The sequence below is a fragment of the Phocoena phocoena genome, chromosome 1 (assembly GCF_963924675.1).
Source record: "Phocoena phocoena chromosome 1, mPhoPho1.1, whole genome shotgun sequence".
Classification (NCBI taxonomy): Eukaryota; Metazoa; Chordata; class Mammalia; order Artiodactyla; family Phocoenidae; genus Phocoena; species Phocoena phocoena.
Genome location: NC_089219.1, coordinates 88783347 through 88810765, shown reverse-complemented (window position 1 = coordinate 88810765; position 27419 = coordinate 88783347). Strand labels below are relative to the sequence as shown.

Here is a 27419-nt window from a genome sequence, read left to right as displayed (position 1 = left end):
TATTTAAAACAAATTGAACTCAACTGTCCAAGGCCACAGAAATCACTGACAAGAATTGCGATTATGTACGTGGAGTAGTTATTTTCATTACACCTTTTTATACAGACTAATTCTGCACTTTCTGAATGTTTTATAATATCATCTTCTGGATCTGTATCTTGTACTGTTTTTTTTGTTTGTTTGGGTTTTTTTTGAATTTTATTTTATTTATTTTTTTATATATCAGGTTCTTATTAGTTAACGATTTTATACATATTAGTGTATATATGTCAATCCCAATTTTGTACTACGTTTAAATCATTACCAGATTAAGTCCAAGACAGAACTAAGTCTGAATGAATTCCTCACTATATTACAATATGGCATATTTAGCTGTTACATAAAACTAGTTTCATTTGAGTCACAACCTCAACTGCCTACAGGGACCAGGAAGTAATCTAAATGTGGAACAGGCTAGGTGTAAGACTATAATAGAGAGTAATGAAAAGAATTCTGTTCTAAAGGCAATTATTTTTTTAATACTATAAGCCAAACAAAAACATACCTGGGGCTGATTTGGCCAAATTTACTAGGGTTGAAAATTTGCAATTCTCTTTGTTTAGCTTTCACAACATATTCAACAGATTCAAAATCAATATCTACCAAATACCCACTAGAAAGAAGATACATATAATGAGACAATGCTTATTAAACGTTATTGTTGACACAGCAAGTACATGTGTACAAAGTTGTCTCATTAAATTTTACATGAGATTCTAGTAGTGATTAGAATCATACACAAATTACAGATCAAATCTACATCCATAACTTAATATACTATATCAAAAATAAAAACACACTTCAGGTGAAAAGAATATTTTATTTCAATACTTTAATACTGCAATCAGCTATCATACATATTCACCAACTCTTAAATTTCGCTGTCCCTATCTATCTCAGAAGACAGTCAAAGTGAGATTAATAGGACGAAGCCGTGTCAGCAAATCTAGAACTTTCTGTATTTCATCTCCAAATTTAAGTCAGGTCCTATAATAAGTTACTGCTTATTCATTGTTCTATATAATATTTATGAAATGATTAGTGCAATATATCATTGAGGTATCATTTAAGAGGCAAATACCCTATAGATTTGGATTTGTCATCCCGATTCCTTGGCACTCAATAATGTAAGTATCTTTAGAAGCATCTTCTTCATCTTCTGATTTCTTCACAGTAAATTTAGCCTGAAACCAGAAGAGCATTTAGTATATAAATAATATGAAAAGCGATAGAGGGACGAGCCCACAACTCCAGCTTAAACAGGCAGTAGTTAATACCAAACTCATTTTATTGAAGCTAGAGATACAAAGATCAAATGACTCATGAGAAATTCAATGGCCTATATATAAAATATTCTGTTCCAGAAGGATGGTCCTTGTTCAGAGGTATACATAGCTGTGGAGTTCTGTCAGAATATACAGCCTGGGCCCTACTCCATACCCACTGAATCAGAACCTCCCAGGAGTACAGCTTAAGCAAATATAAAATTTTAAATCTCAACTGTTAATAATAATGCATCTCTACTACCTACTTCCTAAAATTTTTCTAAAACATGGCACTGAAGCATTTATACTTCTTTTATCTTGTCAAGTATAAAAAATACCCTTTAATTCCCTCAAATTTTCTTGGTAATTCCCTTAATATACTATTTAAAATACCTAGTTCAGAGTAGAAAGGTAGAGGGAGGTAACAATTAACATCTTCATTCATCTTTATTGGGCTTAACGTATTTTTCACTTAACTAATTCAAGTTTGGCTTTGAAACATTTGACCTCTATCATTATATTGTGGAAACATGATTTTTTAAAAAGCAAATGTATTCATTCTAAGAAAACTGAATTAAAATCAAAACAACTGAGTAGGCTGACTGAATTTGTGACAAAGGGATTTCAAGTATGCCTAAAACCTTTTGATTCTCTGAAATACAATTTGAAAACCACTACTCCGAGGCCCTGTTGAACTGTAACATTTACAAATTATTCCAGTTTCAGTATTATGTGGCAGTGCGCTGACACACTGGACACTGAAAATTACTGTTGAATGAATAAACACTGAATCTGAATTCTGAGCTAGACAAACAATTTATATAGTATATATATTTTTCTCAAATTATAAGTACTATATAAATATGAAACATGGGTAACAATTATGGAAATCATTTCTAGCCTATATATAAACCTACTGAAAACTACAAAAATTTACAGCTGGAAGGAGCCATAGGGACTACAGCACACTCTCTGACCTTACTGATGAATTATCTGCACTGAGACACAGAATGATGAAGCACCTTTGCCCCAAATCACTGAGTTAAAACACAACAAAGCTGAACAAGAAACCAGAGCTAAAAATTCCAGTTCACGGCACTTTCCACTGTGTATTCACTTCAAATAACATGTGAGTGTCTACTATGAGCAAAGTACTGTAGAAAGAATGAATACAGGGCTTCCATGGTGGCACAGTGGTTAAGAATCTGCCTGCCAATGTAGGGAACACAGGTTCAATCCCTGGTCCGAGAAGATCCCACATGACGTGGAGCAACTAAGCCCATGTGCCACAACTACTGAGCCTGTGCTCTAGAGCTCACAAGCCACAACTACTGAGCCTGCATGCTACAACTACCGAAGCCCACACGCCTAGAGCTCATGCTCCTCAACAAGAGAAGCCACCGCAATGAGAAGCCCGTGTACCACAATGAAGAGTAGCCCCGCTCGCCCCAACTAGAAAAAGCCCACGTGCAGCAACGAAGACCCAATGCAGCAAAAAATAAATTAATTAAATAAATTTATTAAAAAAAAAAGAAAAGAATGAATACAGCCTTGTCTCTGCTATCAAGAAGATCACAGTCTACGTGGGGAGACAAATAGTAGTTACAAAATACAGCGTAAGTAGAATAATAAAAAATACAATTAACTATCTTTTGACATCAAATATAATTTGCCTTTGCCTCCTATCAAGCCTTTTCCCACAATTTAACCAAAATCTACCTATCCTTTCTAATAACAACAAAAAAAGTACATATTATTATTATAAAAGTACATACAAATAACATGTTAGGAGTAGGGCAACCGTGGCTTTGAGCTTGGTACACCTCTGTAATGTTTAATTTCTTAATACTACTGTACATTATTTTTATAACTTTTTTAAATGCTTAAGGTCAGCACCTTCCTTCATAAAATTCTGAGTTATAAATTTCATAGTATTTTATAAAATTACATTATAAAGACTATGGCAAAATGGAAATATGCCACACATTACTGAAAAAAGCAAGAAATGAAGCTGTATGCATTAACTGCAAACAAATGCAAAGAGAAACAATTTTAAGAGAGGAGGAGAATACCTAAACGTCAAGAGTGGTTTTACTGGCAAGGGGGAGTTAGGGACAGCTTTTTTCCTCTATTTTCTAAATTCTAAATCTAGGGAATTCCCTGGTGGTCCAGCGGTTAAGACTCAGTGCTTTCACTGAGAGGGCCCGGGTTCGATCCCTAGTCGGGGAACTAAGATCCCACAAGCCATGCAGTACAGCCAAATTTAAAAAAAAAAAAATTATAAATCTACTTTTCTGAAGCTGAAAGGACTGGTAAGTGTTAGAAGTCCAGCAAATACTCTAGTCTACCCCAATAAAATCACAAGAAAATAAAATAAAACATTTAAAATTTTTATATAAATAATTTAAGTTTATAGCCCACTGCAAACCCCTTGTGATTTGATTTTATAGTTCCCATTAAAACATCTTCACTTACTGGAAGGCAGTACCTACCACACATGAGCTTAGATGTATGCTCTCCCAGTGTGCTCAAAGCTCAGTCCTGCCACTAAGAAACTATCTTGAGCAATTAATTCCTCTGCCTCACTAGACTCATAAGTAAAATGGGATTAATAATAAATAGCCACCTAAAATGGTCATGCAGAGTGAGACAACTCAGCTTCACTGCTGAGTGAGCTCAGTGTCTGCCACATAGGAAGTGTTCACCGAATGACAGCAATTACAATTACTATTAAGTTTTCTGTTGATTAAAATGTGACTCCAAATTGGCCAAAGTGAAAATCAATTACTCTTTCTGATAGAATACTCACCTTTGCTAGTTGTTCAGCAAAATGTATAGCCGTTTGGGTATGGAGTGTAACTGGTCCTGTTTTTATTCTGGAAATTCCACTGGCTAATGCCATGAAAATGATCAGCTGTTAAAAAAAGAACAAGAAGAAAACTCTCACACATTTACTAATATTTGGGGTTAAAATTCTACTGCTTTCCATATGAAAATACTATTGATACTAGAAATCAACATAGCTAAAAAAGAATTTCTATTTCTTTAGGTTTCCAAAAGTCTTAAGATGATACAAAACCTGTGTTACCAAAAGTCTGTGGTGTAGCACAGAAATGCTTAGTAGCAGACCTCAATATAGATTTTTTAAATTAATGTTTAAGAATATAGAGTTGAAAGTTAATAAATTTAATCAGACCAACTATCTTTGCAAGCTATTATACATAATATGAAAGTTTCTTCCATACTCTAGAATTACAACATTTTAACACATAAATAAATACACTAATACAGAATTACTGGAGTACAGACTAGTAAGAAGGAAGAGACTAGAAATAAGGAAAACTGTCTTAAGAAACTGGTCAAGAAATCTTGAGTAATACATTTCTAAACACAGACATCTGATTTGCTACTAAGGAGAAAAAACTATGGTAGAAAGGAAAATCTATCAAGACAGTGCACCATAAAAAGACTGTATTTGGAAATATTCACTAGCACTTCTCAATGTGAGTAGATATATTAAGTTTGAGAGGTGTATGACACATCCAAGCAGAGATGTTGACAGGCATAAGAAATATTATGAGCATGCAGTTAAGGAGAAAGGTCTGGGCTAGTGATATAAATTTAGGAGCTGTCAGCATACAGATGGTACTAAAGCCATGAGACTGTACAAAATAACTGAGGGACCGAATACAGATAAACAAAAGAGCCTAAGCCAAGGGCTCTCCAAAACTTACAAGTTGAGAAGAGGCAAACAACAATAACAAACTTGCAAAGAGACTAGAATGTAAGGTTAGCGACATACAAAGATAATAACAGTATTTCAGAAAGCAAGCGAACAAAGTATTTCAAGAAGGAAGGAGTGCTCGATTGTGCCAAATGCCGTAGCCAGGTCAAGTAAGATGAGAACTGAAATTTATGGTATATAAATTCCAGAAAAATACCTAAAAAATGGATTGAACTAGGACATACCAATCAGTGTCTGAAAGTCAATTGACTAAAATTTATATTCAATCTAATTGCCCAATATTTGAATCTAATAGGCTTGATGGTTTTTATCCTAAAAGTGTCATTACCTGGTCTTGCAGATACTCATCCACAGCACCGCCATGTCTAAGATTTGCTAACAGCATTTCAGCAGCTTCAATTCCAACCTTGTCTGCATTAACACCTACAACAGGCACAATGTAAAAAAAACTAAATTAATTACTAAGAGGCAAAAAGTTTAATATATCCCAGTTAGCACTGCTGTAATATCTTTTAGGCCTCTGAACTCACCCAATGCAACCTTTAGGATAAAATCTTCATGTATATTTAATCTTCTGAGAGCTTAGCATATGCAAATATTTTATTAAATGCACAAGTGGAAGAACACACAGGCTGCTTTGGCCCTGTTTAAGAAGTACTAATTATAGGGGAACTTCCCTGGAGGTCCAGTGGTTAAGACTCTGTGCTTCCACTGCAGGGGGCACGGGTTCTACCCCTGGTCAGAGAAGTAAGATCCCGAATGCCACACGGCGCGGCCAAAAAAAAAAAAGAAGTACTAATTATAAAACCAATTTACAACTAAGTTATGACCCTATAACACTACACCTTGATTTCAAAATTTTAAATTTGCAATTCATATATGCTACAATTAGTCGGCAGCTGATTCCATTAGAATTAAAGGATTTTTTTTTAAAGTCAGATAATTTTCATCTAAGGAAGAACAGATAAAAATTCTCAGATCAAATATCATAACGTTTTATTCCTTTAAGATTTGAACTATTTATTTATTTATTTACTGTGCCATGCAGCTTACAGCAACTTAGTTCCCCGACCAGGGATTAAACCTGTCCCCTGGCAGTGAGGGCACGGAGTCCTAACCACTGGACCACTAGGGAACTTGCCGGTATCACCTAACTTTGAAAGTAAGTCAGAAAATTTATTCCCATGTTCTACTTCCTACTTCTCTACACATACCACAAGTATTTGGTACAATGCTGAATACAAAATAAGTCCATCAGAAGTAGTGGAATGTCAAATGATTCTCTTTATTTACTTTAAACTAAATGAACCCTTGGCTACAAATGAAAATGTCCTTTGAAAAATGAGAATGTAGTTATTTTTATTTTATTTTATATTTGGAAATTCATTTGACTATATGTATGTCTTGATAAAATTTACCAGAATAGGGGAAATCAAATTTTAACCATTTTTTCCCTTACAGCAATTATTATAATAATATAACAAATTAAACTATCTTCACAACATCAATCAGGCAAGTATTTACATAACTGAATGAAGTGGTTTGGAATATGTATGAATCTTGACTTCTTGGGTAAACCACTTTGCCTTTTCCATTTCTTCTTCCAGATGGAGATGGAGATGATAATTCCTAAGTTGCAAACTTGCTAAAATTAGAGATAATATTTATAAAGCTTCTATTACCAAGACTGGTTTATAATAAGCTATTAATAAAAATAGTTAATATTGAGTACCTACTATGTGTGTACCATACTAAGTGATAGAAACTGGTTCCTCTGCTAAGGAGACATCAGAAAATACTCATATATAAGAGTATTTGAGGATAAGTGCTAAGCTCTATGGTATAAACTATATATCCAATGCGATTTCAGAAAAGGAAATTATAGGTTCTAGAATAACTTGAGAAGGTTTCATGGAACATGAAGGACTTAGGTGAGACCTTGAAGAATGGCTAAAATTTGCATGGAGGATGTGAAGGAGAAGGAAGGAATTCCTGGCTTTGTAACAATAGTATCAGAGAGCAGTAGACACACTAAGGTTTCTCAAGGTTTCTCTGTGTAGGGGCAAAGTATTTCTCAGAGCCATTCACATTCCTTCCTACCCAGCCACCTTGAGAGCAAATAATGGTATGAATGGATCTAACATAATTACCACCTATTACTAGCGGTCTGTGGCAACTGAACAAAATGAAGTAATTATGAGAATTTTTCTTATTAGTATTATGTTCTAAACAAAAGAGCAAAATCCTAGTTTCTTCTGAAAACTTAAGGCTTTTCTGACAAATACTCTTCTGATATTCTAGAGGTTTCTTAAAATGGTCTCAATTTTGATGGCTTATAACAAATTAAAATGAATATTCAATGATTTGGGGGTTCTTCTAGCTTATTAAAAGGACAAAACTATAAAGTTATCAGGCTGAACAGAGAAAGCTAAAGGACTGATTATAGCATCAGAGAGATGCCATGAATTACCACATATACTGAAGGAGGAAAAAAAGTGCTTACTACAAGCTAGGCAGTTTCCATACATAAGAAATAGGATTGATAAACCAGAGTCATAATTCATCTTAGCAAATTGATTTGTCCCATAGTAAAGAACACTAACTGAAAGATGAGAAATCAACGAATACACAGATATTCAACTATGTAAAGACAAATACATTCTGTACATATAGCAATCATATAAAGTTGGAAGGGATTCTTATACATAGATAATGGTCCAATCTCATTTTTCAGATAAGGAAAGCCCAGTCACCATGTAAGATAATGACAGACATAGGACCAAAACTTAGGTCTTCTTGCTCTCAGTTTAGTGCTCTCTGTTATAATACACTGCCTCCATCTAAAACTGCAAGATTCCCTCAAAAAAAAAAAAAAAAAAAAAACCCACAAACAAACCTCACCTTTGCAACAGGATTAAAGAATGTTATAACTGGAAGGATTTCAGAGATTCTTCAGGCTAACTCTCTCACTCAATAGATAAGGAAACTAAGGCCAAAATAGTTTTAGTAACTGAGACAATGACAAAAACATGACTAGTTACAACCTACTGCTTCTAATACATACGGTGGTGTGCACAACCAGCCAATGTTCTTCTGACAATAACGCTTAAACATTAGGATTCAGAGTCTAGTAATTTTCTAGTTAATTTAAATCAGAAATAAAAAGGGGATCTGGATATTGGGATCCATGACATTCTCTGAGATGCTTAATATACAGACTACCTAGACTAAGAGAGAAGACCCCAAGGTGTTTGCAATTGCTAATGACATCTCCTTTGACTTATGTGTCTGACAGGAAACAAGGGCAGGCACCAGAAGGAGTCAGGCAACCTCAGTAAGTGTTGCTGAGCTATCCTCTATTCCCTCCTCAGTAAGTGTTGTCCAAAGACAACTCCAAAGTAAAAACTCTCATATGACAAAGTGAAAAAAAATGTTTATGGAATATTAGGAAAGAAACGTTTTCAGGGCTGGCGGTAAAGTTAATTCCAAGTACTGCTCATAACAGAGTAACGGTCCCTTTATGATGTCAATACAACATATCCAAAACTATCTTCTACCCTGGCAAACTAACTCTACCTCCCATATTCACAAGTTTTAAGTATTTCCAGTTACCCAAGTTAGAAATCTAGAAGGTCATTACACTGCATCCCTCACCCCCCATTTCCGCTAATCACCAAATTGTCTATTCACCCTCCTAAATACCCTTATATCAGTACTCATCTCTCTAGACTCAGTCCCTGCATTTCCTTGGTGTAGGTCCTCACCATTTCTGACCTGAATTGCTGTTAACAGAGTCTTGTCTTCCTGCCTCCACTATGGTTTTCCTCTAATCCTCTACACAGCTATCAGACTAAATTCCAAAGACCTGGAATTACATTCCTCCTTAAAATCTTTATGTTTTCAGGATGAAATCCAAACTCCTTTATAAGGCCTATAAAGCCCTTCAAATATCTGTTGACCTCTCTAACCTCATTCTCTGCATTGACCCAGATCCTGTACTCATCACATATGGTTCTAGTTGCCCAAACACAGAACTACACTTTTATGTCAGCACTTCCCTTTGTCCTTCTTCCTTAGCTCTCACTTTTCTATCTGGCTAACTTCTACTTATCTACAGAACCCACTGGAGGATCACTGAATGTCACAAGACAGATTTGGGGTCAATCAGCCCCCAAAGAATAAGCTGTTCTTCTCCTGTGTTCCTATGGTGCCCTGGGGATAAAACAATCACAGCATTGGTCTGTCTCCTCTGCCAGACTAAGCCAGGAGGCAGAAATTGTGACTCTTACTTCTGAATCCTTCATACATAGTACCTGGCACATCTTGGTACCCAACGATAATACAAACAAACTAAACTCACATTCCACCCAATGCCTGCCAAGCACTTACTACTTGTAACATAGGGTCCTAGTCTCTGCTTTATATTTTGCATTATCTTTGCCCTCTCAAGGCTTAAAGATATTGCATGTAGCGGCTCACTGATCCATGCTGATTCCTCACTGCACCTAACAAGTAATGAGTATACACTAAATATATGTTTTTGATCACTATTTCTCAAATTTTATAATACCTTAGAGAGCTTGTTCAAACAGATTCCTGGACCCCACTCTCAAAGATTCTGATCTGATACATGAGGTGGGCCCCAAAATTGGTATTTCCAGCAAACTCTCAGATGATACCCATATGCTACCTGTCTGCCAACCACACATTGAACAGCACGGTTTTAAACAGAATTCATTTATGTCCAGTCAACCGAAGGTGTTGATTTTACCTATTCTATTACACTGGTTAGATTTGACACCCAACTGTATCTAGATCAACCAACTGAGCAGACTAAAATTACTTGAAGTTTTTGTATTCAGCAGTAATAATGTGGTTAAATGGCACAGCGAGGGTAAGCATCTTTTAAAGATGCTACAAAGTAGGAATAAAGCAATCAACTGCCACACAGTGAAAAGTTCAATTAGAAGTTGCCTCAATGGCAAAAGTAACTTTAAATACTAACCAACAGATGCATACATGCATCTACTCTCCCAAGTATACCAAATACTACAGAAATTTCCCTTTTACAAAAACATTCCGTATTTTGAAATCAACACTGTAATAACTGATGCAGGGAAGAACCATCAACAGATACTAAAACCACTGGATGAATGTTGTATTGAGACAGGATGATCAGATGGTGTCAACGTATTATCCCAGAGTATTTATTAATTATAATGGGAAAAGGGGGAATTCCCTGGTGGTCCAGTGGTTAGGACTCCATGCTTCTACTGCAAGGGACACGGGTTCAATCCCTGGTCGAGGAACTAAGATCCCACATGCTGCAAAGCATGGTAGAGACAGGCAGGCAGACAGACAGATAGGTAGGTAGATAAATAAATAAATAAGGAACCTTTATAGCAGACATACCTGGAGAACACCACCTTAACTAAGTGATCAGTGAGCTGTACTGATAAAGGGCATACTGACTTTACATGCACCCTGATGTGATACAATAGAATGTACACAAAGTCACCTGTGCAATATTCTCACTAAAAATGTTTAACCTGAATAAATCTAATCATGAGATAATCAGACAAATTCAAATTATGGAAAATCCTATGAGAAAATGGCCTGGACTTTTCAAAACGTAAATATCATGAAAGGAAAAAAAAGGTGAAGAGACTATTCTGTGGTTAAAAAAAAAAAAACTAAACAGACATGACAAACAAATGCTGTGTGTGCTCAAAAACAAACAAACAAGCAAACAAAAAACCCCATACTGCTCTAAAGAATATTTTGGAGGTATCTGGTTATGTCTGAATGTAACAGGGAACTTCCCTGGCAGTCCAGTGGTTAAGACTTCACCTTCCAATGCAGGGGGTGCGGGATCAATCCCTGGTCAGGGAGCTAAGATCCCACATGCCTCACTGCCAAAAAGCCAAAAAAAAACAGAAGCAATATTGTAACAAATTCAATAGAGACTTTAAAAATGGTCCACATCAAAAAAAAAAATCTTAAAAAAAATACATACATAATAGATTCCTTGGGTATAAAAATGGTAATGTGATTATGCAGATATTATTCTTTGGATGGACACGCTGCAGTATTCAGGGGTGAGACTTGGTACCTGCAACTTGCATAGAGATGGTTCAGAAACACACACAACACGTAGCTAAACGTTCATAACCAGTGAATCTAGTGTATGGATATTCACTAATCATTCAACTTCTCTATAAGTTTGAAAATTTTTAAAGCATAAAGTTGGGGGAAAGACTGAAAATTTAATTGACTCTAAAACAGAATCAGTTAACCATATCCTTTCAAACTTGTTATCCATCATTCTACAACATCCTAATCCTGACAGATAATTAAAGAATTGTACAGTAGCACTGAGAACAGTGGACCCCCTTCATTTAGCTATACCTCGTTTACCAAGCGATGATCCAGCGAACAAACAGCCAGTGGATGTCTCAGCAATAATGCTATATAGGGAAAAAGAAGTATTACTATCTATGCTATAAATATTCCAAAATTACATGCAAATACAACACAGGAGAACAGTGACTATTAAATAAGCAGAATTAGATCTGGCTAGTATATTACAAAAGTGAAAGTCTTCATACAGGGAGCAGCATGATTAGCATTCTCCATCTTCATCAGGGTATGAGTATCTTTCAGCACTTTGGACAAGAAGTCACACTAGATTCTAATCCACTCATAGGTAAGGAATGGCCCTCCCAGAAGTCTTGTCATCAGCACTAAGGGGTACCATTTCAAAGGCATACTGCACTCATTATCTTAAATGAAAAGGTCTTTCTACAGAGATGTCTGGTTTTGTTTTATAGTTTTTAGATAGTATTATCATACAAAGAAAATGCATTTACTTTAAACCCTTTAATAGAAAATCTGAAAAAGAAAGCTTAAATTTAAATATCCACAAAAGATACCTTTATTCTTCAAAAATATTAATTAAAGCATTTTTATAACACATAAATCAATAACTACTAAATGGATTAATATACTATATTTCTTTTTTAAATAGATCTTTGCCATATCTAATATTTACTTGTAAACTGATTTCACATTTGAGATATAGAAAAGCAACTGGAAATATTTCTCTTAGGATCATCTTCAAAGGCTAACTTCTTTTTTTTTTTTTTGCGGTACGCGGGCCTCTCACTGTTGTGGCCTCTCCTGTTGCGGAGCACAGGCTCCAGATGCGCAGGTTCAGCGGCCATGGCTCACGGGCTTAGCCGCTCCGTGGCATGTGGGATCTTCCCGGACGGGGACACGAACCCGTGTCCCCTGCATCGGCAGGCAGACTCAACCACTGCGCCACCAGGGAAGCCCAAAGGCTAACTTCTGATTAGCTTAAACATTTAAGTTTGCTAGATAAACAAAAAGGCTCTTATAATGTAATAAAAGGTAAACCATCCTCAGAAAAGAAATTCAGAATAAAATAATCATCATAATTCATCATGCTGTTGTTTTAGGTAGGAATGCCCTTAAAAATATATCTTCTTAAAACTACAAATTTAAACAAACAAAAAAAATGACAAATCTTTAATTAAAATAGAATAATTATTTCATAGCTCTCTCAACCAACATCTAGGAAAAAGTATATTGTCTCACATTATTCCATTTCCATTGCCAAAAGCTTGGTCTTTAGTTTCCTGAACAGGCTGGATGTTAACATACAGATCCCTAATCTCCTTTCTGATGCATCTTACGGCTGCCGCTGCCATATCTTTTGCTACCTATTTTGGCAAGACAAAAAAATAGAATAAAATAAATTAGTGATTATTTTGACAATTGCTTTCAAGCCTTCAAAGACATATAATTAATAACTTTTACATGCATCTTATAAAAACACAATTTTCAACAGTAGAGAACACAGAATTTTAAGAAAAATTTTTAATGAAAAGATTTATTTAAAAATTAAGTTCTTTCAATAATTTCAAAATTTAGATGATATAATACTTATCAAGACATGCATACACTTCTAAGATCATCTAGACAACTTTATTTTTTATTACTGTATTTTATTTTTTTTAATTTTATTGGAGTATAGTTGATTTACAATGTGTTAGTTTCAGGTATACAGTAAAGTGAATTAGATAGCTTACTTTAAATGGCAAAACACCAGCAACAAAAGCTCTTCCATATATCTTAGTCACAGAGCCACGGTCAGTTAAATTTATTGGGTTCAACTGTTTAACTGGCGACATTCGGATAATCACTTCACCACCTCCTTTTGGGTAGTAGCCCCTATGAAAAGTATCATGAATACTTACATAAACTGATTGCACGACAAAAATAAAGCTCAATATTTACAATAAAATAACATGTGAGTGATATCCAACTATATAATTCATGTTTGAAACTTCCAAATAATGTTTTAGATCTGTGTTGTCCAATATGGTAGACTCAAGCTACATGTGAATAAATGAATATTAATTAATTAATTAATCTATTTATTTATTTATTTAGGACACACAGCTTGCAGGATCTTAGTTCCCCAGCCAGGGATTGAACCCACACCCTCAGCAGTGAAAGTGCAGAGTCCTAACCACTGGACCACCTGGGAATTCTCTATTTAAATTTAAATTTAATAAAATTTAAAACTTAACTCCCCAATCCTACTAGCCACATTTCAAGTGCTCAATAGTCATATGTATCAAGTGACTACCATCCTGGACAGATAAGGAACATTTCCCTCAGTACAGAAAGTTCTATTCAACAGTGCCGTTTTAGACTTAAGCTACTTAATGGTAGGAGCCTGGTCTATTTTGTTCCTGCTATATTCCAGTGCCTAAAACAATGTCTGGCACATAGTAGGTGCTCAATAAATATATGATGAATACTTAGTAGCTGAACCACTAATAAAATTTCAACTCAAATATTTAGTGTCACTTATTCTATAAGAGATGCTGAGAACACACAGATGAGAATGACAATGCTCTTATCCACAAAGAACTCCCCATCTGGCAAGATGGGGCTCCACATATAATCTACTAGGACACAAGCCAGGTTGTAAGGAGGACTACAAGAGAGATGTAAATAGGAACTCCAACTGAGGCACAGTCACTGACAATTCACATAAGAAATTACAAGTTTCACTTTCAGAAAATGTAGGATTTCCAATTTTTAGGAGAGCAGGGGAAGAAAAACATGCACAAAGATATGGAAGTCTGAAGGTACAAAGTATGTATGTTTAGGGAATGGCAGCAATCATGTAGTTAGAATATGTGGAGGGGAGGGAGGATAAAGCTAGAAGAGTAAATTGGAATAAGATTGCAAATCACTTAAATGCCACAACAAGAAATATGGCCTTTTTACTACGTGGCCTTACAGAGGGAAGGGAAGCCTTACAGAGAAATAACCTGAATGCCCAACATGTCTCTTAGAAAAATAATTCTGGTTGCTCTATGGAAGAGAATCCCTTTTATGACCCTGCAGTGCCCATTCCAGTTGTCTGCACACAGTGAGCATTCTGTCTGTGGTGAGCATGGATAATTCCAGATATGAAGGTGCCTCAGTGTAGCAATTCTCTTTCAAGTCCCCATGCCTCTGCTGCTTACTGTTTTTAAGCCACGAAGTACTATTATTTCCTATAAGATATGTATTAAGTGGGTTACGGAATGACAGTTCTCTAAGATCTAACTTTTCCACTACTTTTAGCACAGGTAGTGGGTCAAAGGGTTAAGAAATAAGTAACTTACCTCATTTTAATGTCACAATTAAATGTGAAACCAAATTTTTCAACAATTGGCTTGAAAACCTGAAAAAATCAGTTTACTGTTACTTTAATCACCAATATTCATTGTCAGCAAGTATATTTAGTAAACAAAAGTGCTCTGCACTGAAGTAGTAAAGAAGCACCATGGATAAACAGTGATATAAAAATGTGTAGGCAAAAAAAAAAAAAATGTGTAGGCTAGTTCTATTTTTCAAATAAAATAACTGACGTAGCTAAAATCAAAAGTTTAACATTTAATTAATCAGAGCTGTGCAAGTCTATCTAATGAAAAAAAAAAATCAGAACACAGGAAACTTGATCCTAGCAGTTTTTAACTCCAGAGGCCAGCATTTCTTAACCTTCTCAATATAGTATACCGTAAGAAATCAGGGGGTGTTGAATAGCATTCCATTCTGCGTTCTCAGTTATTTTTTATATAGTTGAAATCTCACCGCATACACAACATTTTATCCATCTTTCCCCATTTAACATTATAAACAAAAGCATTTTCCCAACATTATAAAATTCCTCCTAAAAAATATTTGAACGACTTCATGGCATTCTAGCATAATTTACCTAACCATTGTCCAAGTTTTCATTATTACATAATTATGTATATTATATAACAATAATTATAGTATATAATGCTCTGCTCCAATACCTTTAACATTATCTTTTGCTGCATTTCGCAATATTTAATTAGGGTCATTTCCTTGAAGTGGTATTACTAGGTGAAGAGAGATTAACTTTAACTTTCATTATATCAAACTGAATTTTAAAAGACTGTGCCACCTATTAAAATGGCAAAAAAAATTTTAACTGAAACCTGAGACTATCAAGCGCTGGGGAGGATGAAGAAGAGCTGAAACTCTCCTACAGCGCTGGTGAAAATGCGAAACAATGCAGCCACGTTGCATGCCAAAACAATTTGGCAGTTTCTCAATAAAGTTAGACATAAACTTACGATTACAACTGAGCAACCCCTCTGTAGGTATTTACCCAAGACAAATAAAAACTTATGTTCAGACAGAAAAACCTGTATGTGTTTATAGTGGCTTTACTCATACTTGCCAAAAACTGGAAACAGTCCAAATGTCCTTCAACTGATGAATGGATAAACTGGTACTGATAAACAAACATCCATATAATAGAACACTACTTAGCTTTTATTGCTGATACAAGCAACATGGATGACTCTCAGATGTATTTTTTTTTAGTTTATTTATTTTTTGGCTGTGTTGGGTCTTCGTTTCTGTGCGACAGCCTTCTCTAGTTGCGGCAAGCGGGGGCCACTCTTCATCGCGGTGCGTGGGCCTGTCACTGTCACGGCCTCTTTTGTTGCAGAGCACAGGCTCCAGACACGCAGGCTCAGTAGTTGTGGCTCACAGGCCTAGCTGCTCCGTGGCACGTGGGATCTTCCCAGACCAGGGCTTGAACCCGTGTCCCCTGCATTGGCAGGCAGACTCTCAACCACTGCGCCACCAGGGAAACCCTCAGATGTATTTTTTTAAATTTATTTTATTACAGTATAGTTGATTTACAATGTTGTGTTAATTTCTAGTATACAGCAAAATGATGCAGTTATGGGACTTCCCTGGTGGCGCAGTGGTCTGGGAAGATCCCACATGCCGCAGAGCAACAAAGCCCATGCACCACAACTACTGCGCCTGTGCTCTAGAGCCCGCGAGCCACAACTACTGAGCCCACGTGCCACAACTACTGAAGCCCGCAGGCCTAGAGCCTGTGCTCCACTACGAGAGAAGCCACCGTAATGAGAAGCCTGCACACCACAACAAAAAGTAGCCCCGGCTCACCACAACTAGAAAAAGCCTGCGTGTAGCAACAAAGACCCAAGGAGGCAAGAATAAAATAAATAAATAAATTTATTTATTTATTTATTTTAAAAAATGGTTCAGTTATACATATATATGCATTCTTTTTCATATTCTTTTCCATTATGGTCTATCACAGTAGGACCTTGTTGTTTATTCATTCTATTATATAATAGTTTGCAACTGCTAATTCCAAACTACCAATCCATCCCTCCCCCGTCCTACTCCCCCTAATCAGATGTATTTTAAGGGAAAAAAACAAGACTCAACAGGCTATATACAGTATTATTCTTTTATATGACATTCTGAAAAAAAGGCAGAACTATTAGAGAAAACAGATCACTGATTGCCAGGGGTGGAGGGGTGGGATTGACTACAAAGAGGGATAATGGAATTTTCTACAGTAATTCTCTATCTTGATTGTGGTGGCTGGTTCACAATCATACATTAGAAATCACAGAACTGTATACTACAAAGGGTGAATTTTAGTATAAATAACCACACCTCAATAAACCTGGAGAAAAAAAGATGATACCACTTTTCTCTCCCACTAGTTGTATAAGCATGCCAATACTGAATTTTATCATTCTAAAAATTTAGAGTCAAATCATGGTATTTAATTATTTTTTAAAATTTTATTTTATTGTGGTAAGAATATTTAACATGAGATTTATTTTAAGAGTACAACACAATATTGTTGATTATAGTTACAATGTGTACAACAAATCTCTAGAGCTCATTTATCTTACTGTATTGAAAAGTTATGTCCAATGAATATGAACTCCCCAATTTCCCCCTTCCCCTAACTAGCATTCCATTCTTTGATTCCATGAATTTGACTACTTTAGATATCTTATATAAGTGGAATCATGCCAGTACTGTCTTTATGTGACTGGCTCATTTCACTTAGCACAATGTCCTCAAAGTTCAACTGTGTTGTCACATATTCTAGAATTACTTTTATTTTTTTTAAGGCTAAATAGTAATCCACTGTATGTATATACCACATTTTCTTTATCCTTTCATCCATCAATGGACATTTAGGTTGTTTCCACATGTTGGCTATTACGAATAGTGTTGCAATGAACATGGGAATGCTAATTTCTCTTGGAGATTCTGATTTCAACTCTTTAGGATAATACCGAGAAGTGGGATTGCTGGATTATATCGTAGTTGTATTTTTAATTTTTTTGAGGAAACTCCATACTGTTTTCCATAGTTGTTGCACCGTTTTGCATTCCCATCAACAGTGTGCAAGCGTTCCAATTTCTCCACATCCTCGCCAATCCTGTCAAACATAGTATTTAATTCTTACTTTGAGTTTTTCTTCCAAATCATAATCCCTGTATTCAGAAACTAACAGACTTATATGATAAGTAATATAATACACATACAAGTAATATAGTGTATACAATAACTGAGGCTTTTTAAAGAATTCACTATGAGCACAGTTCTAAGATACAACACACAATCTAAAATAATTATCCTCTCCCACAACAGAACGAGACACCATTAAGAAATTAAACAGCTATGTACACAAAAACACTCAGGATATATTTAAATAGAGAATGGAGATTCAGAAGACTATGTGAGATCATCTTAGTTTATCAGTAGCAACAAAAGCCCTTACCATGGCTGTGTAATCAATCTGTGGTGCCATTTCAGCATTAGTTCCACCTTTCAAACGAAGTTCTGATGGACAAGCAGCAAAGAGAGCACAGGGCATTGAGACCTGCATCAAGAGGCATACACTCCTAAGGAGAAGGCAGAACAGGCTTAGCTGCATTTTCTTTTTAAAGTCTCAAGAGAGAGACATAACTACGTATCACCATTAGCTGAAGCACAGACAACCGAGAAGGCAGGTACACGCCCTCAAGTTTAAAGTTAAAAAACACTCCAGTGACTGAATGATAACATCCGATTAGTATTTCGCAGTAGAAGGAACTGGCCTTAAATGATAAGCAAATCTGGGTTTGAATCCAATACTAAATACATTAGCTGTGTGATCTTAGGTTAAGTCCTAACACTTTTCTTTATCGTACAACGAAGTAAAAAAAAAAAAATTAATTAAAGCATCTTTACAACGTTTTTATAAAAGGATTCTTAAAAGTAACAGTTTATGAAAATGCATTCAAAACCATCAAGGTCTAGAAATATTCTAATGATTGTATCTGAGTCTCCACCATGCACAAGGCACCGTTCCAGATATTAAGATACAGTTCCTCTTTGTTATAAAGCACAAACTAACACACCATTGTAAAGCAATTATACCCCAATAAAGATGTTAAAAAAAAAAAAAAAAGATACAGTTCCTACCATGTTGGCATCTGTGGTATGATAATGTTTTACAAAGACTGATAGCCAAATATTTTACATGGAAAAAACTGTTAAGGAGATAATCCTTACCATAACTCACCTCTGCTTGGTCTTTACAGTCAAATAATGTGAGAAATCACAAGAAATAATTATAGAATATGTAGCATTTTATAAAATGAAACGGTCAGATTTTCTAAATGAGCTGTTATCTCTTCTCCAAAGTCAAAGGAAAACAATCATATTAATACATAGACTGTAGTTTGAAAAGGAGCGCAACATAGCCTCTACATACCAAAAGATAGCCTTTACTTAACTTTCTTATAGCAATGATGCAGGTGTACTGAGTCAGACAGTCTCTATCACTGATAATGCATTTCATTAATTCAGTAAATATTTATTGACTGTATAATGTGTTAGGCATTATAAGAGAAAATGCATGCAATATAATCCCTGTTCTCAGGAATTGAGCCTAGGAGCAAGTGAAAAAAACGTGGAAATGTTCAGTTTACTATAAACCATAGGTTTACAACTACTGAACTTCTGTTTATTCCCTGAGAAACCCAACACAGCTAAAGTGTCTCTCTTTCATTCAATAAAATCAGATTCTAAGAAGACTAAAGAAAACCTTAATATTAGAAGAGTAAGGAAGTGCGAAGACAAAGGTAGACATGAGCAAACACATGGTACTGTAATCACAGTTAGGGATGAAAATGTTAGAATTCAAATAAATAAGATGTGTTTTCTGACTAGGAACAAGCTTGTTTGAGTCTACTGAATGGAGCTGGATTATGAACCTTAAACTCACTGCCCATACATTCTAGTGGATTAGAAGCCAGAAGGCCTAGATTCTAATTCTAGCTCTGACCCTTACTCTATGACCTCTGGTTAATCACTTAACACCAGAGGGTCTTCACTCTCTCATTCACAAAGTGGAGGAAGGGTTGGAACACATGGTTTCTATCTTCTCTCCTGTAGCTTCAAAATTCTATGATTCTGTGTTAATTTTTAGATAGCTGATTAACTATAACTCTTTCCCCCCTTTTGTACTAGAGAATGCCCAAAATAATAAGCTGACTATAAAGATATCTCAAAATGCTTTAATCCCCTTAAGAAAGTTCTCATTTGGCAAACTTCACTTTAGGCCTAGCAGCAAGCTCCTTTTAGCAGAAGTCTATTCACATCATAATTCAAATCTCAATCATCACTACACATTTTAAGCTAAAACAAAAATCATAATTTTTTGAAACAGTCATTTCTGAAACAAACTGGCATTGGGTTTACAGTACTATTTCTTACTTTACCAGATTTCCTAGTAAATGGATAGGATGTTGATAAAGGATGCTGCTTACAATAACAATCAGCCAATAACACAGAAAACACAAAAATTGCTCTCCATGTTTTATCAATAAAAGGAGGGATTCTTGGAAAGGGATAAACGCTCAATTTAATTGTTAAATATCCAGTTTTCAATGGGGAGAAAAAGCCAAGATCATATATAAAACTTTCTAAATAGGGCTGTATAAGTATCTATTAAAAGATAATAAAAATACCTAGACTAAAAGTAGAAGATGGCTCATAATTTGCTGTAAGCCAAGAACTAAATATGCTACACCACAAAGACTACTATCACTATAGAGCATGAAACTACAGTTGTTTTCAGATATTCATTTTCTAAGTAATAAAACTAAAGAAACAAATACGCTATACTACACATGTGAGAAAATTCTAGATAGGTATAGCAACAGCTACAATTAGGAAGCAATTAGGTATCTGAGACTTTACACAGTCTCTAACCCTAAAAGGTAAGTGTTTTATCTCCATTTTAAAAGTGAGGAAACTAAAGCTTCAAAGAGGTTAAGCAACTTGTCCAGTAAGTGGTAGTACCTGCATGTGCATCCAGGTCTAATTCCAAAACCCATACTTAAATGGAATGCAAGTGACACATACCCTGCTGTCTTGGTATCTGCTGTGTGGACTCCACCTTTGATCTTCTCTGGCGTAAACATTATTTCTGTTGAGCCGATTTCTGCCCCCTCCAGTTGCCCATCACAGAAATCTCGAATCATTTCCAGTCCAGATAAATGCTGAGGCCTTCAGGTCATAATACTGCATCAAAACGTGTGCATTCAGACTGCCTATATCCCCACTTTTTATGATACATTTACAAAACTTCAATGGCAAGAAAACAGCAAGCTCTAACCATAGTAAGTGCCAGAGCTTCCTTTTGGCTTTTTATGCACGTAGACTACCTGCTGGTAGGCATTATTTTAAGGGTTCCTTCCAGACCAGTTATTTTAACTATAAACATATATGCTGATAATATTGTTGCAAATTGTAAGTATGCAAAAGAGGAAAACTAATAAAACTAAGTGCCACCAGTCTCACTTGCATTTCACTGAATAATCTATGATACCTGCATGGGCTGAACTCTGTTCCTCTAAAATTCATATGTTGAAGTACCTCACAATGTGACTGTATTTAGAAATAAGGCCTCTGAAGAGATGATTAAATTAAAAAAGGCAGTCAGGAGTGAGCTGTAACCCACTCTCACTGGTGTCCTTACAAAAAGAGAAGATTAGGACATACCAGGGGTGCGCACGCACAGAGGGATGAGCATGGGAAGAGGGGGCAAGAGGGTGGTCACCTCCAAGCCAAGGAGAGAGGCCTGAAACAGAATCTTCCCTTATGGCCCTCAGAGGAAACCAACCCTACCAGCACCTCGATCTTGGACTTCCAGCCTCTAGAATTGTGCAAAAATAAATTTCTGTTGTTTAGGCCACCTAGTCTGTGGTATTTTGTTATGGCAGCCCTAGTAAACTGATAAAATACCTCACACAGCCTTAATGAATTAATTTCCCTATTGGTGAAATGGGTTACTGCAAACTACTGCTGTGATAGAGAATTACTATTCACACGTATCAGTAATTGCCTTTTAATAATTTCAACACGGAGTGTGGATAAAAGACTAAGAGTTAGTTGATCCATTAGAATGAAATATATAAAAAGTACAAGGAATCAGTCTGTCTTCCCCCTGGGTCCTCTTCTAACAGGTGCATATACCTGACACTTAAAAAACAGTGGCATGCCTAGCTTCCCAGACAGAAGAAACAAAGTCAACTGTCAACATTTTCCCCTCTCCTACAACTGATAATCCTGGTCATATCCACAGCTTCCTAGAGGTCTGAATGAAAGCTGGAATGACACATCTCAGGGTCCTCATGAGACTAAAACGTGCGGCAGCAGAAAATGCACTGGTTAAAAAGTGGGGTTTCCTCCGGCCCTAGAGGCTGTTCTGCCCTGATCTACCTTGCCCGCTGCTACGAGCTCTCCGGGTACTTGGAATGCCCGATGAGGCAGGAAAACCGTTTAAAAGATAACTCATTAGGAAACGAGACAACTCTAGCCAAATAGAGAAAACATGGGCCTATTTTCTGAACTTGCCCCTTGAAACTTTCAAGGGCGCACAAGCCCGGCTACGCCTAACCGCCCAGCCCGGAACACCGTCCCGCCGCCCCTGAGGCCCGGCTGCAGAGTCCTCAACCCTGGGGCCGGCGGATCTTCCCAGCATCACCGCCGGGCTCCAGATTCCCAGCCCCAAGACCCGCCCCCCATCCCCCAATGGCCTGTCCCCCGCCCCGAGCCCCCAGCCCGCTCTCCAACCTCCAGTCCCGCCGCCTGGCTCCCCGACTTACCTGAGGCCCGGCGTGCTGCGGCCTGCTCGGATCTTCTGCACCCGCAAGGGGAGGCCCAGGAGACAGCTCAGAGCCGTAGACACCCTCAAGATCTGCCCGCCCTGGTGCGGAGAGAAGAGAGAGGACATCAGCTGGGCAAGCTCTGTGCCGGAGCCCGGACGGCAGCCGCAACCCGCCAGGCCTCGGGCTCGGTACTCACCCCTTCCATGATGCTGCCGTCCACCTCGACCCGCGGGCCCGCCATGGGGGTCGTCCTGGGGCCTGGCCAACCGCGACTCAGCCTCGGCCCGAGCGGGAGGAAGAGGAGACGCAGGGCCCTGCCTCGCAGCTCCGGAGGCGTTGTCCTCGCTCGGGGTCGCTGGGCTCCGCGTAAAGGCGGAGGACGCACCGGCTCCGGGAACGCCCCACCCAAACCAAGCCGCTCTGCGTGCAGAAGCCGGGTTCGCCAGGCCCACAGCCAGGGCGCATGCGCGCCGCGCGGCGCTTAAAGAGGCGGGACCCATAAAATTCCGGCAAATGGGAAGCTGTCCAGCAGGAGTGATGGTGGCCGGGGAGGTTCCCTGGAGCGTGGAAGGAAATGTGTCCCTGGAAGACTTGCCCCCTGAACACAGCAAAACGCGCAGATTGCCGAAAGCCTACCTTTCAACTCTAGTCGGATCTCCAGTTGTCTCGCAGGCTTGTGCAAGCATCTGTGTTTATCTCTGTTTTCTCGGGGATCCTGCCGTACCCAGAACTGGAGACTCTCAGAGCTGAAGATGTAGGAAAGGTCCCTGCAATGCACCGACCACCTTCTCTCTGGTCGGGTTTGCCTTCTCTGCAGCCTGTCCCTTGAAATGTGTCCCTGGTGCATTGATGATACCCATGAGCCTCTCGTTCTTCGTGTGTGTGTGTGTGTGTGTGTGTGTGTGTGTGTGTGTGTGTGTGTGTAGAGTATTATCTCTTTTTCTTCTGCTAGACACCATTTATTTGGGGATGAGTAGAAAAGGACAGAATCAGAATCAGTAATATAATGCTCAAAAAAGCCAAAGTTATGCCACCTTGTCCGAGAATGAGTGCAAGTTCATGACTGCAATGAACAGTGCCACTAACGTAATTCACTTCAGAGGAGGGCAGGAACGACAACCCGCTTCTTGATTCCGCTTGTGGTTCAGTTCCTACATTAACTGAGTACCAAATCATATGCAAGCCTCTAGGTAAGCAAAGAAGAGTAAGGTATTTTCTGCCTCGAAGTTATTGGAAGTATATGGTAGAGACTGAGAAGTGATAAATTATAATGTCATTCTTCTTAATGATAATAATGTACTGTACTTATCTTACAGTTAAGTAAAGAGGGAGCACCAATTAGAATATGATAAATCATAAAAAAATAGTCAACATTTATTGAGCACTTAGCCACTGCATGCATTTACAACCTGCTCAAGTACTTACAGTTTTTACTCTGATTTACAGCTGCATGTGTTAAACAATTTGCTACAAGGCCGTACAGTTAACTAGCATACTGTGATATGAACCGTGGTGCTCTGATGTGAACACAATTGTCTCCTAATCCCAACATTCCACCACTTTTGTAACAGAGAAAGCCTGGGAATGCATATACTTTACCCAATCTCTGATACAAAAGCAGACAAAGATGACATGGAAAAGAAAAATTTATAAATTTTATAAATTCAGATGCACCAGGATCAATCAAAATATTAACAAATAAATCCAACAACGTTTATGAAATACTATACAGTATGACCAAATTGTGACTGAATATCATTCTAACGTTAGAAAAATGTTATGATGTTATATCAAAAACCTAAGATCCCATTAATAGATGAAGAAAAAGCATTTGAAAAAAAATCAAGATCTATTTATGATAAAACAAAAGCAAATGAACCTAGGAATAAATGTAAACTCCCTTGATTAAGGACATCTGGAAAACTCTACAGCAAAGTTCATTCTTAATAACAGTAAATAATGGTAAAACATAAGAGACCTTTTAAAATCAAAACAAGATAGTAATACCCACAGTTATGGCTTCTTTTCAACAGATGATGGAAGTCTAGTCAGATTTTACAAGAAAGAGATGAAAGACACAAGACTGGACAGACAAAAACAACACCGTCATTATTCACAGGTGATATGATCACCTACATAGAAATAATGCCATTTGCAGCAACATGGATGGACCTAGAGATTGTCATACTGAGTGAAGTAAGTCAGACAGAGAAATATCATATGATATTGCTTATATGCGGAATCTTTAAAAAATGATACAAATTTACAGAACAGAAACAGACTCACAGACTTAGAGAATGAACTTATGGTGGGGGGGATAGTTAGGGAGTTTGGGATTGATATGTACACACAGCTATATTTAAAATAGATAACCAGTAAGGACCTACTGTATAGCACAGAGAACTCTGCTCAATATTCTGTAACAACCTAACTGGGAAAAGAATTTGAAAAAGAATAGATACATGTATGTGTATAACTGAATCACTTTGTTATACACCTGCAACTAACACAACATTGTTAATCAAATGTACTCCAATATAAAATAAAAAGTTAAAAAAAGAAAACCTCAAAGAATCTTTAGATATATTATTGAAAATATAGTTTCAATAAAATTCCAATCAAATGCCCACAGGACTTTTTTAAGGAGCCTGACAAGACAATTCTAAAATTTATATGAAAGAACAAAAGTGCAAGAATAATTTAAAAAGAATGAGGTGAAGGGTACTTGTCCTCTCAAAACCCAGAATTTCTATGAAGCTAAAGTGAAGGCCATTCAGACTGTTTTATTATAGACACATCGGCTCCCGTATCAACAAGGCCCCCCATAAATTTCACATTATTATTAAAGGTAATCGTTAATTGGGGACGTTGATCATCGATAAAGGATTGCCAAAAAACATTTTTTCCCGTGCTGCCGAACCCCCCAGTACGCTTTACCGGGGCGGCTGCTTGTTTTATATATGGTAACAGTAACAATTGAGCAATTCTTTGTCCTTTATTAAATTCTATAGGTTTTGTAACAGAAATCATAATAGAAATTTCTCCATTATAATCCTCATCAATAACTCCAGTATGAACTGTTACACCCTGCAGAGTCAAACTACTTCGTCCTAATAATAGTCCCACGGTTCCTGCAGGTATAGGCCCATAAACTCCTGTATCTAATTTGTGAACTCCTCCTGCTGGCGTAAGGATACAATCTTGAGGAGCAATTGAGTCAACGGCAGCACTGCCGCTGGTAGCACGCATGAGATCAGTAACTAAGAGCCGATGTTGAGATTGTCCTGTAGTGTCTGATGAAAGCTGCCATCGCTTACAGGATACTGTTGAGAATTTACCGTCGCTTTTCCCGTATTGTTGTTGCGGCCCCGGGTTGGACCTGGCTTCCCGTTTCCCGAGACATTATCTCGTGGAGCCAAAAGATTTCCTAACTTATCCCTTTTGGAACGGCATTCATTAGTCCAGTGTTGTCCTTTACCACACTGGCGACATACCAGGTGGCTGTTCATTCTTAACCTGTTTTGATATTTGGCCTTGCCCTTTTCGACAATCTCGCCTCATATGTCCATACTTTCCACAATTGTAACATTTAGTACAATTATCTTTCAACCCTCCAGTTATGGCAGCTGCAAGTAAATTGGCATGATAAGTAGGAGATCCAATATCATGGCAAGCTTTTATATACTCTTCAAGTGGAGCGTTTACAGCTCGTAAAGGCTGCAATGCCTTCTGGCATTCAGGATTTGCATTCTCAAAGGCCAAGGATTGTAATAATAAACCTTGCACGTCTATTTGTGCTACAGCTCTTTGAATGGCTGCACGCAATCTAGACAAGAAATCTGTGTAAGGCTCACCAGGCCCTTGCATTAACTTAGTAAAAGATTGTGCTGTTTTTCCAGGGGGTTCCACTCGTAGCCATGCTCGCAAACAACACATACATATTTGAATGATTCGTAAATCGTCAAATTGAGCTTGAGCTTGTACATTACTAAATGAGCCTGCTCCTATTAATTCATCTAAAAGTGGCCCTGGAGGATTACGGGCCACATTAGTCCTTGCCATGTTTTCAGCTTCTTCTTTCCACCAAGTCTTAAACTGCATATATTGTCCAGGTTCAAGAGCAGTCCTGGCAAGTGCCTCCCAATCCTGAGGAATTAATATGTTTTTGGAAGCATACCCAGCCAAAAGTCCTTGAACATAATTAGAATGCATCCCATATGCATTAATGGCTTCTTTTAGCATTTTTAAAATTTTTAAATCATGAGGGTTATACTCCACATTCATATATCCATTCGGGAATTGATCATTAGCAGGCATAGCTTGTCTAACAATAGGGAAAGCAAAAAATGGTTCAGAATATTGCTTTTCTTCCTTATTCATCTCTTCTTCCAATAAAAGTTTATTACATTCAGGTTTTAGAGGAAATCAAAACTGACGAGAGGCTCCAACAGGATAAGCTGCTAATTCTAAAGGAGGAGCCGAAGGAATAGTAGGACATGGCTCCTGATATGAAGGGGTGGTAGCATTGTTTTTATTTTCTTCCCATTTAGCCATCAAATTTTTCAACTTTGAAAGTATATCAGAAATCTCATTCTGTTGAGAAAGTGGCATCTCATTTTGTTTACTAGCTTGCTCCCGACCTTTATCATCATCAGAAAAAGCCCTTTCATCACTGGAGCCCGAAAAATCCTCTCCTGTCTCAGACATAAGAGGAGGAGGCGGAGGAAGGTCCTCTATAGGAGATTCACGGGACAGAGTACGAAAAGTAGCAGAGTGATCGGGAGCAGAATTCGGACGCTGAGG

The 27419-nt window shown here is 37.4% G+C and overlaps 1 protein-coding gene across 2 annotated transcripts; it reads right to left on the bottom strand.

Moving 5' to 3' along the window:
* Positions 1–842: 842 nt before the first annotated feature.
* RTCA (RNA 3'-terminal phosphate cyclase) lies at positions 843–23064 on the bottom strand. Of its 2 annotated transcripts, XM_065876162.1 has the most exons (13): positions 22813–22857; positions 22614–22714; positions 22233–22238; positions 21629–21661; positions 20869–21012; positions 18236–18359; positions 14757–14815; positions 13161–13302; positions 12667–12791; positions 11458–11516; positions 5378–5472; positions 4114–4218; positions 1122–1223 (listed from the first exon to the last, which is right to left on the bottom strand). In XM_065876162.1, exons 1-13 carry the CDS (start codon positions 22855–22857, stop codon positions 1122–1124), a joined length of 1140 nt encoding a protein of 379 aa, XP_065732234.1. The 2 variants fall into 2 exon arrangements, with proteins under 2 accessions (XP_065732242.1, XP_065732234.1); XM_065876170.1 differs by lacking the exons at positions 21629–21661; positions 22233–22238 and having other exon boundaries at positions 843–1223; positions 22813–23064.
* Positions 23065–27419: the final 4355 nt, after the last annotated feature.

What these genes read in the sequence shown, in the direction of transcription:
- RTCA (XM_065876162.1), bottom strand. Translation starts at nt 22,857, where the DNA reads ATGGCGGGCCCGCGGGTCGAGGTGGACGGCAGCATCATGGAAGGG. An exon ending in CTGGTGTTTTGCCATTTAAA is followed by an intron (nt 12,792 to 13,160) that starts GTAAGCTATCTA and finishes TTGCCAAAATAG; the next exon opens with GTAGCAAAAGATATGGCAGC. An exon ending in TTGCTGAACAACTAGCAAAG is followed by an intron (nt 1,224 to 4,113) that starts GTGAGTATTCTA and finishes TTCTGGTTTCAG; the next exon opens with GCTAAATTTACTGTGAAGAA.